The sequence below is a fragment of the Nomascus leucogenys genome, chromosome 8 (genome assembly GCF_006542625.1).
Source record: "Nomascus leucogenys isolate Asia chromosome 8, Asia_NLE_v1, whole genome shotgun sequence".
NCBI classification, from domain to species: domain Eukaryota; kingdom Metazoa; phylum Chordata; class Mammalia; order Primates; family Hylobatidae; genus Nomascus; species Nomascus leucogenys.
Genome location: NC_044388.1, coordinates 18,044,170 through 18,060,530, shown reverse-complemented (window position 1 = coordinate 18,060,530; position 16,361 = coordinate 18,044,170). Strand labels below are relative to the sequence as shown.

Genomic DNA, 16,361 nt, shown 5'->3' with positions numbered 1-16,361 from the left:
TTTAGTGGTTGATCTGGACATTTACTAGTTCATCTTACTGCTACTAAGGAACTTATTAGTAAAATTATTATTATTATTTTATTATTATACTTTAAGTTTTAGGGTACAGGTGTACAATGTGCAGGTTTGTTACATATGTATCCATGTGCCATGTTGGTGTGCTGCACCCATTAACTCGTCATTTAGCATTAGGTGTATCTCCTAATGCTATCCCTCCCCTCTCCCCCAACCCCACAACAGGCCCCAGAGTGTGATGTTCCCCTTCCTGTGTCCATGTGTTCTCTTCGTTCAATTCCCACCTATGAGTGAGAACATGTGGTGTTTGTTTTTTTGTCCTTGCAATAGTTTGCTGAGAATGATGATTTCCAGTTTCATCCATGTCCCTACAAAGGACATGAATTCATCATTTTTTACGGCTGCATAGTATTCCATGGTGTATATGTGCCACATTTTCTTAATCCAGTCTATCATTGTTGGACATTTGGGTTGGTTCCAAGTCTTTGCTGTTGTGAATAGTGCCGCAATAAACATACGTGTGCATGTGTCTTTATAGCAGCATGATTTATAGTCCTTTGGGTATATACCCAGTAATGGGATGGCTCGGTCAAATGGTATTTCTAGTTCTAGATCCCTGAGGAATCGCCACACTGAGTTCCACAGTGGTTGAACTAGTTTACAGTCCCACCAACAGTGTAAAAGTGTTCCTATTTCTCCACATCCTCTCCAGCACCTGTTGTTTCCTGACTTTTTAATGATTGCCATTCTAACTGGTGTGAGATGGTATCTCATTGTGGTTTTGATTTGCATTTCTCTGATGGCCAGTGATGAAGAGCATTTTTGCATGTGTCTGTTGGCTGCATAAATGTCTTCTTTTGAGAAGTGTCTGTTCATATCCTTCACCCACTTTTTGATGGGGTTGTTTTTTCTTGTAAATTTTTTGAGTTCATTGTAGATTCTGGATATTAGCCCTTTGTCAGATGAGTAGGTTGCGAAAATTTTCTCCCATTTTGTAGGTTGCCTGTTCACCCTGATGGTAGTTTCTTTTCCTGTGCAGAAGCTCTTTAGTTTAATTAGATCCCATTCGTCAATTTTGGCTTTTGTTGCCATTGCTTTTGGTGTTTTAGACATGAAGTCCTTGCCCATGCCTATGTCCTGAATGGTAATGCCTAGGTTTTCTTCTAGGGTTTTTATGGTTTTAGGTCTAAGATGTAAGTCGTTAATCCATCTTGAATTAATTTTTGTATAAGGTGTAAGGAAGGGATCTAGTTTCAGCTTTCTACATATGGCTAGCCAGTTTTCCAAGCATCATTTATTAAATAGGGAATCCTTTCCCCATTTCTTGTTTTTGTCAGGCTTGTCAAAGATCAGATTGTTGTAGATATGCGGTGTTATTTCTGAGGGCTCTGTTCTGTTCCATTGATCTATATCTCTGTTTTGGTACCAGTACCATGCTGTTTTGGTTACTGTAGCCTTGTAGTATAGTTTGAAGTCAGGTAGCGTGATGCCTCCAGCTTTGTTCTTTTGGGTTAGCATTGACTTGGCGGCATGGGCTCTTTTTTGGTTCCATATAAACTTTAAAGTAGTTTTTTTTTTTGAGACGGAGTCTCGCTCTGTCACCCAGGCTGGAGTGCAGTGGCGCAATCTCGGCTCACTGCAAGCTCTGCCTCCCGGGTTCACGCCATTCTCCTGCCTCAGCCTCTCCAAGTAGCTGGGACTACAGGCGCCCACCACCACGCCCTAAAGTAGTTTTTTCCAATTCTGTGAAGTAAGTCATTGGTAGCTTGTAAAATTATTTTTGACAGTTTTTCTGAAACCTCAGCACAACAGAAAGCTTTTAGTTTTTTCAATTATCTTCCTTATAGAGAGATTCATTTTATGTATACTTTTTACGCCATTGAATTTTATTAATATGTATGTGTATTGGCATTCAAAACAAAAAATACATACAATCCAACAGAACAAACCATAGATGAAGAAGGCAGGCAAGAAAATAATAGAATTTGTAATGAAAAGATGAAGCTAGCAGTAAGGTTATTACACATAATTGAATGTGATAGGACATGCATAGTTGGTAGTGTGGGTAGTAAAATTTGCTTTGAATTTTATAGCAGGTAAAATAAAATGTGAAGCATGGTCAGTCACAATCTTTATAGTGTATGCAGGTCAAAAACAAACCAGCTGCTCAAGAGGGACAACTTTTCTTGGCAATGAGGCTAAAGAAAAATATCACCCATCAATCTGCATACAGGTGATATTGTGTAGCGGACGAAAATGTCTTCAACGATATAAAGAGAACTTTGAGGGGCATGGTGTAATTCCTAGAAAGCAGGCTATGCTGGAAAATGACTGAAAGGACAAAGATGAGTCAGGTACAAGACAAGACCACATGCTGAGAGTGGGAGCCGAGATGGGACAAGCAATGTGAGAGTTTGAGAAGAAGGGAAAAGATTCAGAAAAGCCATTTTTTAAATGTCACAGGTTTTACTAAGAGATGAAGTTACAGCCTAGATAAAATCATATGGCATAAAAATGTCCCAGACCCAATTAACCTTACTTCACGACTTTATTCTGCAGCAAAAATATGAGGATTCAAGTTTAGGGCTAGAAATTGGTTAAAGTCAAGGGTGATGGACATCCCCTGTAGGGTTATTAGAAAAAATAAAAAGTAACATAATGATAATAATGATTATATAAAGTCAGGGTGGGAAGATGCTAGAATAATAAGTAACCTAAGGTCAGGACACTTTATAATTCTTATATTATTTGCATATATCTACAGTCAAAAAATTATTAATGAAATCGGTACTAAAGGTAGTTTTTGAGATGACTGATTATGACCATGTGGCTCCTGTAGGATAAGAAGTCAAGTGAAGTCATGAAGGGCTTATGGATTCTAAATTAACAGCAATCAAATTTGCAGTGTCTCAGGGAAGATGCAGAGAAATAAAAGAACAGAAGATAAAGAGGGTGAGGTCAAAATAAGGGGTTTCAATTTCTAGATCACTGAAGTTGACAAGTTCCAATGGATGTTTCTAATTAAATATATTTTTCAAGTTGAAATGACAATATGCAGATTTTACATTAAACTCCAAGATCTTAAACATTTCTCTCCTGGTAAAATTTGTATTTGGAAAATCAACATTTTCCAGGAAAACTGGATTTCTTTTCCACATTGCAGTGAGCATATTGTGCTACTGAAATACTTGCTCAAACATGCTTTAAATACTTTGTAAATAAGTAACAGAAAATAATTTCGTTTTGCCATATCCTGTAGTTTCCTTCACTGGCTTACCCCACACATTCCTGGAAGGTTTGTCATTTAAAATTGTTTTTTCTTCTTTCTTAATTGTTGTGTTTTCTGATGACAAAAATAAAACATGCTGTTGTTTTAAAAATAAAAACCAAAAAACATCAAACCCTATACATTACAGAAATGTACAATTATGTCTCCTATAATTCCATCCCCTACAACCACTGTTTAGGTTTTAGTACATATTATGAAGGATGTACTTATACCCTAATATTTTTCTGAAGAAGCTTGACAAGTAGTCTTAGAAAAGTCAGAGAGAAAAGTGAAGGGGAAAAAATGGAAAAGTGAGGGTACCTGAAATAAATTGAGCATCATTGATGTGCCAGGTACCAGCTAGTTGCTCCATATTGACTGTTTCATTTTAGCTGCCCAGCAACTCAGAAATTTTTTTTTCAATTTTAAAAGGTACACAGTGTCAATTTCCTGGCTTTGATAATGTACCATAGTTGTATAATATCCATTTTGCAGAATTTGGATGATGGATACACAGGACTTCTCTGTACTATAATACTTTTACAACTTTTTGTGGGACTCTAATTATTTCAAAACAAAAAGTTAAAATAAAAACAGAGGCACAGAGAGAGACTGAATAACTTGCTTTAAGTTCACACTGCTAGGGAATGAACGTTAAGCATAAATTCATGAAATGGAAATAGTTGCTTAGTGAATAATTAACTAAAATTAATCCCTTCAACATAGATTCATTCAGAATCATATAAGCACCTGCAATATAAAGATGAATAAGATATAGTCATTGTTTTAAAGGAACTCCAAGTCTAGTAGGTTCTAATTTGTTTTCTACTATAGAGACTCAATATTATATAGACTCGACTAAAGTATTAATTAAATGACACAGATCAAATACAGGCCAGATCCTGCTATGTTTTAAGGCATATGCTTTTATAATTTTCTAGATTATAAATCAGCATATTTAATTTTTCTAATCTCAGGGTAGATAATTAACAAGGTTAGAATTCAGAATTCATCAGTGCCACTAGCTCTTCCTGCCCTAAAACATCTTAGCATTCTAAGAAACTAGTGAATCCAGAAAATCCTCCTCTCAGAAGCAGGATTCATTCCCACTATACTGTAAGACTAGGCCTCATTGTAGGTGCTCAGTGGAGGATTACAGCTTTCATTTGTTTATACTCTTTATAAAGAATACAGTGTGCACATTTACACAGAGCAAGGTTATATTAACCTCATGTAATTCTTTTGAAGCCTCAAGAAGCTTTTGGAATTCTCTATTCTCAGAGTTTATAATAAACAAATAATAAATTCTTCATGAGATAGGGCTAAAAGCCCCAAAGAAGTATAAATGAATCAGAAAAAAAGCAAGAACATGGATAAGCTAAATATTGTAACTAGTAGATGAAAACTTATTTGAAGAAAACAGCATCATGCATGTAAAATTCCCAAATCCTTTTAAGCAGGAAACCAGATACCACTTGGGATTAGAACTAGCCTTAAAGGTAGGCAGCTAACTTATGCTGGAAAATCTGCAGGACTCCTTTCTAAAAATTTTGAGTGGTGATGACAGTCCTGAGCTGTAGGGGAACAGGGAGTGGGTTGGGCTCCCTCAGAGCTCTGGGGGCAACATTTACTTAGTACTGCGTCACAAAACAGACCTACTCAATTAATTGTAAACATAGCTAACTGTACCTCTTTAGGGTGGAAAACTATGTTATCTAGTCTGAAATCTCCATGAATCAAATTCCCTTCATTGTCATTATCGGGCAAGTTCTTCATTAGCCACTCCGATAGCTGTTGCATGGCAGGGATGTCCTGATGAGCTGCAGCTTGATATTGCTTTGTCCAGGTTGATACCTAAAGACATATAAATAAGAAAAATGGTAAAGCTGAAACTGGAATGTAGGATCTAGCAATTCTAAAATTAAAACAAAACTCAAGTGCTGTTTTACTCCTAAATACTTAAGACCCATGCTGGTGATACTCGTGTCACCCTAAAACACTCAAATCAGCCTAAACCTGAAAGTCTCTTTTCCGTATAGTTCCATTTTACTTACCTAGCTTTTTATCAGGAGAAAAATACTGGCCTAGGGATCAAGAGATATGGGTTCTAGTCTTTATTCGGCAACTACTTTGTAGAAGAAAAAAAAAAGAATGCATACAAACACACACACACGCACACACTCTCTCTCTCACACACACACTCACACACACACACACAAATATATAGGCATAGATAATTTCTGGAAAGGGTCACGAGAAATAAGTAACCCCTGAAGAAGGGAATGTGGGGACTAGAAGAAAAAAGAAGACATTTACTTTTTTTTTTTTTTTTTGAGACAGAGTCTCGCTCTGTTGCCCAGGACAGAGTGCAACCTCCACCTCCCAGGTTCAAGTGATTCTCCTGCCTCAGCCTCCTAAGTAGCTGGGATTACAGGTGCATACCACCACGCCCAGCTAATTTTTGTATTTTTAGTAGAGACAGAGCACCATATTGGTCAAGCTGGTCTCGAACTCCTGACTTCGTGATCCGCCTGCCTTGGCCTCCCAAAGTCCTGGGATTACAAGCTTCAGCCACCGCGCCCGGCCTACTTTTCATTTTAATACTCTTTCTTATTACCCATAGAATTTTCTAAATATATTACAGGTATGAATAGTGTAAAGATCTTCTATTGTTCTTAGAATTGAATGCAAACAAATCAACTTACTCGTAAAGTCCTCCAACAAGTGGGACCATATTGTTTATTTGCTTTTTTATCTCCATTTCCCAAGGTATCTTTGCTTAATTTAGTGCAATAGAGCAAAGATCTTTACTTGGTCTTATCTAGTCATATCAACCTTAAATTAAATCTAAGCCACTTACTTGTGTATTACTTTATTGATGCAAGCCTCCCTTTATTCATCTGCAAAATGGGAGTAATAATACCTATATCTTAGAGTTGTTGTAAAGATCAAAAAAGAGAGGTCGACAACTCACTCCGCCATGTAGGACCTAGCATATAGTGAGTACTCTCTAAACTTTAGTTCCCTTTTCTCTTCCTTAACCCCCACAAAATGATATGCTTATAAAGGAAAGCAGCCCCATATATATGTAGTATTGCTTTCCTTTAATTTAAAATGATCCCCATCACCCTAAATTTTATCTTTCCTTAAATACTCATTATAAGATATCTCTCCCAGGAAGCTTTCTCTATATAAGCAAGGGCATCCCAACTTCCACCCTTTGAATCATGATGAGTATCAAACAATTTACTACTAGATTTTACACTCTTTTATACCATTTTCAGGTTTCATGTATGACATGCATGTACAGGTCTCTCAAAAATGATCACAAGTTCCTATGGGGAAGAACCTATTGTATATTTTTCTTGATATTTAACACAGTACTCAGCAGGTATTAAACACACAGTCAAAGCTTAATAAATGTCTGCTAGTCCAATTTAGAAAGAAAAAACTGTAGGCCGGGCACGGTGGCTCACGCCTGTAATCCCAGCACTTTGGGAGGCCGAGGCGGGTGGATCACGAGGTCAGGAGATCGAGACCATCCTGGCTAACATGGTGAAACCCCATGTCTACTAAAAATACAAAAAATTAGCAGGGCGTGATGGCGGGAGCCTGTAGTCCCAGCTGCTCGGGAGGCTGAGGCAGGAGAATGGCGTGAACCTGGGAGGCGGAGCTTGCAGTGAGCAGAGATTGCACCACTGTGCTCCAGCCTGGGCAATAGAGCGGGACTCCATCTCAAAATAAATAAATAAATAAAATAATAATAAGAAAAAACTATATAGTTAAAAGTATTGGAAAATTAAGAGAAGAGTCTAAAACAGAAGATTTTGCTGAACAAAACCTAATATAAAAACATAAGATAATTTTATACTAAAAACTAGTCATTCTGAAGGACAATGTTAAAAGTCATAGCCAAGCTTCAGAAAATTATACAATAATAGCTTTTTTTGTTGACTAATAAGGTATATTATTTACAAGAACTTGAAAAAAATAGCTATTAATGTGGATGCATTACCTGTCTTTTGCAGTACCCAGCACCTATACCATATCCTTCCAGCTGCAATGACTGTATATTCAAGGAATGTAAATGAGCCAATGTTTCTACCATGGCCACATATATGGCTGAACGTTCTGCTGGGCTAACTCCAGGAATTGTTAAATCACGAAAGATTCGACCCTATGGAAGTGATTACAACAGATTATTTAAATGTGTGCAATCAATACTTTGTAGAATATACTAGAAAAACATTCATTTGTGAAACATATTTAATATTAGAGTATACATGCCAAAGGGAAAATAAAAGGATATGCCAATATGAATTTAAACATCAAAACTATTGTCAACTATTTTACAGAAAAAATTTAAAACACATTTTGAATTTATTGTTCTTAATGGCTTGACCTATGTGGAGTGTGTTTTCCCTGCTACCTTACGGACAATTTGGTTATTGCCATTACAGATAACTCTTTACTGACACCTAGAGGAAAATTTAAGAACAAGTCAATACCCCTTAATTACTAAATTTGTCTCTTGTCTATTCCATCCCTCCCTTTGTAAGTGCTCAAATTTGAACAAAATTGTAAGCCTTTGCAAAGCAATCTAATTACCTAAAATGTTAAATAACAAACTATATCATTTATTAAGTATCATAATAAAACATTTTAATTAACTTCATAATTAAAAGTAAAAGCAACAACAATATAAGATTAAGTGTTAATTTACCTGCACATGTTCCATTATGTAAAATTCTGTTCCAATGACAGAAGTATCATGGCAGTACAGTATAGGCTTGGGAACGGGGAATCCAATTGAAAACAAGGCTTTCTGGACTTTAAATTCTCTATCAATCTAAACAGGATGATGAATCATTAAAAATCAGAGAAACTGATTTAATTATAATTAAATTTAATAACTACTCATGAGCTAACCTTAAGGCTAGAAAACAACGGTAAAACAGTATCAACACATACTCCAGAGGATAATAGTAATAACTTCCCTAATAGTTGTCTTGGTGTAATCATTATGATTATAAATTAGACCACTACTAAAAAATGTAATTTAATTAGGATAAAAAGATGAGCACCTGCATGAGACTTAATCCTGGCTCTGATAATGTGAAGGCAATAGTTACTGTTCACAATATTTCACATATTTTATCATAAAACATCCCTTTTTCCACAGCAGTTCCCTGGCTGGCTGCTCGCTCTTTCATGTCTTCCAAGGAAGCTCAGGTAAGTCTCTATTCTAGCACTCTGCCACAGTCAGCTACAAAGAGCTGGGGGTGAGAGGTGAGTGGTGGTGGAAGGAAAAGTACCCGCTCCTTCTGGAGAGCAAGGGAGGCATGCGTTTCCAGGGCAGGGGCATGGGGATCTTTCCTGGCACTCAGGACTACTGTGGAGCTCAAGATAACTTGCAGGAAAGTAGGCAGCTAGAAGCAAACTGGAGCCCAAATAAGACAGTGGGGAAAAAATGGCTTCCTTAATTAGGACAGATGCACAGGCTATCACTCAGGACCCAAGGGCAGAGCTGCTGATGCAGGCCAAGTAAGGATGGCTTGCAGAGCTGCTGATGCAGGCCAAGTAAGGATGGCTTATCTACATGTAGTCACCTGGCCCCAGACTCAGGCAATGGTGACTGACCATTCTAAGGAGGGGAAGCTATGCAGCTCATTTTGACATCAGGAAGTAAAAGCAGGGGCTGCGGCAATAACTGGAACAGGAAAACAACGAAACCCACGTTCAAGGTGAGAGCAGCCAGCAGTACCAAGGGCTGTGGAAAGAAGTGTTAACCACTCAGGTGTTGGGAAACGAAGGGGAGGGGGTAAGGGGGAGAGGGCAAAAGGGTTAGAGAAGCAAAAAGTGGATCACAGATCTGGAGCACTGCTTTTTTCAAAGCAGAGTTGAGAAAACAGAAGGGAGTTGAAACAGAGTACTCCAGATCCTTGGCAGCTGTACTTGGGCTGAGAGCATTATGCCCTGTTCTGATGTGTTCAGGTGGGATGCTATCAAGAAGAGAGACAAATAAAGCTGTTTATCGGGGCATGGATGGGGATTCTTCTTCAGCCATACCATACTGATATTTAATGAAAGTTACCCAACTTTGTTTTATCTTAAGCATCCAACTTACTTCATGTTTCTGGGAATATGATGTGGGACCAAGAAAGTCCCATAGAATCTACATTTTCTATTACTGTGGTATTAAGCCTACCCCACAATTGTCCTTCCCCAGTGACCTGGGCCTGGGAAGCACCTGCTGTACATGATTACGGCCATACCCTAAATATGCACAGTGCTTTTAATGTTCTCCAGTGCTTTGATTTCTGTCCCCTCCTGTTCTCTGAAAATCCATAGATAATACCTGTTTTCTGAAGACAGAAAAACCTAGTTTTTAACAAAAATCTTTTATAATTCTCACTGTCTAATATTTAGAGAGTACTATAAAATACTTATTCAAATCTTTCTTATCACCAAAAAATTAGAGGATTATCATAGCAAATATATTAAAATAATTCTTAGTAGATACTATTATATATAATAATTTAAATATATAATAAAACAAAATATCTATAGATGAGTAGCACTGAAAATATTCATTGGCTGATTTTACTTCTAGCAAACAATGTAGAGGAAAATCAAATACACAAAATAACTGGGTGTTGTTCAAGATTAATAGCCTAAAGATAGACTTACATTTCAACCTCAAATCATTTTTTAAAACAAAAAAAGATATAATTCAAGGGAAATTTTCATTAGAAATAAAATACATTTTATATTATTTGGCAATCATAAGATGCCTTTTAAAAGTAAATTGGCTTTGTGTGTATTAAAAGCATTTATTTGTCACCAAAGAATTTATCATTACGTTTGTATACTATACCTGATGTGCTTTAGGAAGAAGTGAACCTGGTGGTTTTTTCCTGAGCACATATGTTTGAAAGCCCTTCTGGAGACAAAAGGTTGGATTGGACTTTCCTGCTCTAGATAAAAGTAAAAAAAAAAAGGTCAATTACAAAGATATGTTTTCCGTCATCCCCAAATCCTACTGAAATGTCAGAAGAAACAAATGAAAATAAATTCATCTCAATGCTGGAAAATCAAGAGGGGTGCTATCAGCAGCTCACAACATGAATTTCTAGATGATATTAAAGCAGATGGCAACATACTGGTAGCTGGAGAATCTGTGACTCACACAGGTAGAAGAGAGGACCCCACTTCCTGACTGCAAATCCTAAGTTTTATCAGGAGTACCTGTAGAACAATGACTGATCTAAGTAAACCTGTAGAACAATGACTGATCTAAGTAAATAAACAATCTGAGAAGAGATTCTAAGTTATCAGTCAGAAAATGAATTAAAAGATGCAGGAACAGCTGGCTTAATGCCCCCTCATCTGCCTTTAGAGAGATTACCCTCATAAGTGTCAACAAGGCTAGTGCGTGAGTTGAGCTCTCTACAATGGGAGTTCTGAGAAGTGAGGTCCCACAGTGAGCATCTGGCCCAGGGAAGTGCAATGCTGGCCCAACTAACTCACAGACACCAGGGCATTGACTTTCCCTGCCAGATGAACAGAAATTCTCACCTAAACTAAGGATAGACACTTCAGCTACCAAAACTATTCAGTCTATTCCTTCACTTATAATATGGGCATTTAAGAATCGCCCAACTTTTGAAGAATCCAACTGTATAAAGGAGAGATCCTAAATTAAATAAACAGAAGAATCAATCCTTAAGGTAATAGGTAATAGGAGAAAGTAGAAAAAAAATCCTTGAAGCTTCTTCCCAGGACTTCAACCTCCATCAGGAAAAAACAAGCATGAGCCTAGATTGAGTCTGGCAGCAGCCCCAGTGTCTACATCTTCTGTAAATCAGACCCATCCTCCCTGGCAATCACATCAAGGAGCACTGGTTTTGGTACCATCTAATCCTGCGTGAGTGCCTTTTACCATAGGAAGGTGGAGATAATCACCAGTGGTCAGGAAATAGGACCACCACAGGCTATGCTGTCTTTATTGATATAGAACAATTTATCTTTGATGCTGCAAACCATCAATTGCAACGAATCTTCTTTTTTTTTTTTTAGATGGAGTCTTGCTCTGTCGCCCAGGCTGGAGTGCAGTGGCGTGATCTCAGCTCACTGCAAGCTCTGCCTCCTGGGTTCATGCCATTCTCCTGCCTCAGCCTCCCCAGTAGCTGGGACTACAGGCACCCGCCACCGCGCCCGGCTAATTTTTTGTATTTTTAGTAGAGACGGGGTTTCACCATGTTAGCCAGGATGGTCTCGATCTCCTGACCTCGTGATCCGCCCGCCTGGGCCTCCCAAAGTGCTGGGATTACAGGCGTGAGCCACCGCGTTTGGCAACAACGAATCTTACAAATACGTTTTTAAAAAAATGCCAAACATCTGATTGGATGCATTTTTGATGAGGCAGTTCTCTAGTCTTATATAAAGCACTGGTCTTTCATGATAGTAAATGACCCAAATGAAATACAAAGAAAAAACTAAAAGCTTTGTTGAAGGTAGAGTGACCCAGCAAGTCTGCTTCTACATATATATCCAAGAGAACTGAACACATAAAATTAACACAAAAACTTGTACATGAATGTTCACAGCAGTACAATTCACAACAGCCAAAAATTAGAAACAGCTCAAATGTCCATCTGCAGACAAAAGGATAAACAAAATGTGGTATATCTATACAATGGATTATTGTTTGGCAATACAAAGGAATAAAATGCTGATCCATACTACAATGTGGATGAATCTTGAAAATATTATGTTAAGTGAAAGAAGCTAGTCACAAAAGACTACATATTATGTGATTCCACGTCTAGGAAATGTCCAGAATAGGGAAATCCATAGTGACAGAAAGTAGATTAGTAGCAGCCAGGGATAGGGGCAGGAAAAAATTGGGAAGTATCAGGTTTCTTTAGGGGTGATGGAAATGTTTTAGAACTAGATAGTGGTGATGGTTGTATAACATTCTGAATATATGGAAAACAACTGACTTGTACACTTTAAAACAGTTAAATTTTTAAATGTTATGTTATATGAATTTCTCAAAAACAAACAAAAACAATTAAAAGTTTCTCTTTTGAGGAAGTATCTAAAATGGTTATAACAAAGACAAAAAAAAATTGCAGAAACCAATTTGCATGGGAGGATCATTGTCAACACTGTCAATACAGTACTTGCTAAATTTAACCACTCCAACCATCAGGCCTCCAGATAGCCTGGAACCATTGATGGTCTCAGTATAAGAATCATCACTGAGCCAGTAGTCAGAACTATTGGTAGTTCTTAGACAAGATATTTAGTGCTGAGAGAAATGTGTTGATCTATAACCTAACAGATGGTACTTTTGATGTGTCCAACCTCCATTAACAAATAGAAAATCTTTGCATGTAAGTGTGCAGCCACGGACACGTACTTGGTTAGAGAAGACTTTAAACAGACAATCTGACAAGACCCTACTAAGCCATTCATAGCATTGGTTCCCTTAGAAGCATAAACAGACAGGAAAAACAGGATGTTGGCATGGCAGCATCAGATGAGTTTCTTCAGCAGACTCCTTGCAGCAGTCCAGGGTTTACTCCATGCCCCCATTCCCCCTCACTGACAGCTCAGGTGAGAGGGAATGAGATCAGGAAATGGGTGAGTATGGGTACCACCTTGATTTAGAAGTCTTAGTCTATTTAGGCTGCTAGTCTATTCAGACTGCTATTATGAAATACCACAGACTGGGTAGCTTATAAACAACAGACATTTATTTCTCACATTTTTGGGGCCTGGGAAGTCAAAAATCAAGGCGCCAGCAGATTCAGTCTCTGGTGAGGACCCACTTTCTTATAGAAGGCACATTCTTGCTCTTCCTCACATGGTGGAAGGGGCAAGGCAGTTCTTTGGGGGTCTCTTTTATAACACTAATCCCATTCTTGAGGTCACTGTACTCATGATCTAATCATCTCCCAAAGACCCCCCACTTCTTAATATCATTACCTTGGGAGTAAGGATTTCAACATATGAATTTTTGAGGGACACAAACATTTAGATCATAGTAAAGCCTCATGCCCTACAGAAGCCATTATCTGTAGTAGCAGTCTTTTGGCACCAGCTTCCAGGGCCCTAGCAAAGGACATAACTAGTTGAAAGAACCCTCTACACTTAGGGAAACCCAAAGCTATGCCTTTCCACCAGATACTTAAACAGTTCATTTACAGACCTTCCAGTTCAGATGCAGTTTACTAAATAGATGTTATTTTTACCATAAGCAATGTTGCCTGGAAACACATCTGATATGCCACCTTTACCAAGTTTTCAGAATTACAGAGCTAGAAAATTAAATAAATTTATCCATAGAGCAGGAGAAAAGATTTTTTAACCCTTTATTTATATCACGGTTAACAAGTCTCAGACTCATGGCATCATCCTAGAGGGTGCATCTACCTGCATCTCTAAGCTTTAGAAACTCAGAAATTCCTATGGGAATTTTTTTAACAGAAAGGAACTGAAAAAAAAAAAAAAAGAAGCATAGGCCCTGATAAGGGAATCAGTTATGTTTGTGGATATCTAGTAAGGCACCTTATCCCTTGTGCAGAGATTTGAAAATATTCAGGATTTGCTGCTTTTTAATTTTACTCCTTTTCCTTTGGTGGAAATCATGACTAGTGGAATCATGACTATTCTGACCAAGTGCATTTAATAAAACCACTAAGCGGACTCAGACCTTCACCAACTATCTACTCTGACAACCAGTTTGGTTTGTGTAGGGAAAAGAAAGAGAAATCAGACTGTTACTGTGTCTATGTAGAAAGAGAAGACATAAGAAACTCCATTTTGACCTGTACCCTGAACAATTGCTTTGCCCTGAGATGCTGTTAATCTGTAACTTTGCCCCAGTCTTGAGCTCACAGAAACATGTGTTGTATGGAATCAAGGTTTAAGGGATCTAGGGCTGTGCAAGATGTGCCTTGTTAACAAAATGTTTACAGGCAGAATGCTTGGTAAAAGTCATCGCCATTCTCCAGTCTTGATAAACCAGGGGCACAATGCACTGCGGAAAGCCACAGGGACCTCTGCCCTTGAAAGCCGGGTATTGTCCAAGGTTTCTCCCCATGTGATAGTCTGAAATATGGCCTCGTGGGATGGGAAAGACCTGACCGTCCCCCAGCCCGACACCCGTGAGGGGTCTGTGCTGAGGAGGATTAGTAAAAGAAGAAAGCCTCTTGCAGTGGAGATAGAGTGACGGCCATTGTCTCCTGCCTGCCCCTGGGAACTGAATGTCTCGGTATAAAACCCGATTGTACATTTGTTCAGTTCTGGGATAGAAGAAAAGCTGCCCTGTGGCGGGAGGTGAGACATGTTGGCAGCAATGCTGCTCTGTTTCTCTTTACTCTACTGAGATGTTTGGGTGGAGAAAAGCATAAACCTGGCCTACGTGCATATCTAGGCATAGTACCTTCCCTGGAAATCATTTGTGACACAGATGCCTTTGCTCATGTTTTCTTGCTGACCTTCTCCCCACTATCACCCTGCTCTCCTGCCGCATTCCTCTTGCTGAGATAGTGAAAACAGTAATTAATAAATACTGAGGGAACTCAGAGACCGGTGCCGGTGAAGGTCCTCCGTATGCTGAGCGCCGGTCCCCTGGGCTCACTTTTCTTTCTCTACACTTTGTCTCTGTGTCTTATTTCTTTTCTCAGTCTCTCGTCCAGCCTGACTAGAAATACCCACAGGTGTGGAGGGGCTGGCCCCCTTCAGGTTTGCTCATTAAGGTTTACAAAATTGAGTGAGCAATGATGAAAGATAACAACCAGCCTGGCAAATTTGAACTCACAGGCATTCCTCCTGAACCCTTTGGATTTCCACAAATTTAAATGACTTTTATATTGATGCCAACAGCATCTCAAATGTGTTTGCTGTTGATAAGAGATCAGGAAAAAAGAAGATTAAAAGACAAGCGACTCAGTGTTTGCCCATGTAAACACTGAGTATTTGGTCCAAGAGGCATAGAAGTACAAAGCTGGAAAATGAGAAACAAAGAGACAGAGTTTCTTGTAAGAAGTTGCACAGATCCTATGTATTCAATAGGCCACAGTGAAAAATGAGAGACGGCAAAGCAGAATCAAAGATGAAGTCAAACAGAAGACTTGTTTTGCCTTTAACATTCAATTCTTTTATCTACCTGGAACTGTGTGAGATAAAGAGTCTAATTTCTATTTCTTCATACAGATAACAATTATTCCAGTATAACTTCTTGAAAAGTTCTTCTTTCCCCCCGCCCCACTGACTCTCAGTGCCAACACTGTCACTTATCAAACTTCTATAAATATGTAGGTGTTTCTGGGAACTCTCTGTTCTATTTCATTGGTCTGTCTATCTCTGTGCTAATATCATACCATGTTAATTCAAATTTCCCACCTTGTGGTTCTTTAAAAATGTTTCTGCTATCCTTAGCCCTTCGCTCTTACACATAAAATTTAGGAGCACTTTTTCAAATTAGAGAAAAAAATTAGGATTTTGATTGTCATTGCTTTGAATCAATAGATCAACTGGAAGACAAAAGTTTGCAATATTGAATATTCCTATTCAACAACATGGCATCTTTCAATTTTTAAAATTCTTTTTAAGGTCCTAATAAAAGTTTTATCATTTCTCTACAAAGGTATTGCACATCTTTTACTTAGGTAATTTATATTTTTTATGCTCTTGTAAGTTTTTGAAAATTACATTTTAACTGTTGCTAAAGTAGAGAAATGCAGGTGATTTCTGTACACTGAACTTTGATAGTCTTTTACTGTCTGTGTAGATTATTGGCTCTTTAATCCATGAATCAATTAATTTATAAACATGTATTTGTTAGCTATCTTCTGTTAAACTTTTGGCATTAAAAAAAACACATATTCCTTTTTTTTTGAGTCTCATTCTGTCACCTAGGCTGGAGTGTGGTGGTGCAATCTTGGCTCACTGCAACCTCCCTCTCCTGGTTCAAGCAATTCTCCTGCCTAAGCCTCCCAAGTAGCTGGGACTACAGGCACGTGCCACCACGCCCGGCTAATTTTTGTATCTTTAGTAGAGATGG

At 38.2% G+C, this 16,361-nt stretch overlaps 1 protein-coding gene across 1 annotated transcript in view; it reads right to left on the bottom strand.

Annotated features, from left to right (window-relative positions):
- ACAD11 (acyl-CoA dehydrogenase family member 11) overlaps positions 1-16,361 on the bottom strand; it is a 101,321-nt gene that overhangs the window by 82,932 nt on the left and 2,028 nt on the right. The window contains exons 2-5 of the mRNA XM_003265228.4: positions 10,161-10,260; positions 8,007-8,132; positions 7,299-7,460; positions 4,973-5,137 (exon numbers count right to left, since the gene is read on the bottom strand). Coding sequence (XP_003265276.1) covers positions 4,973-5,137; positions 7,299-7,460; positions 8,007-8,132; positions 10,161-10,260 — 553 coding nt within the window. The remainder of the gene's footprint in view (positions 1-4,972; positions 5,138-7,298; positions 7,461-8,006; positions 8,133-10,160; positions 10,261-16,361) is intronic.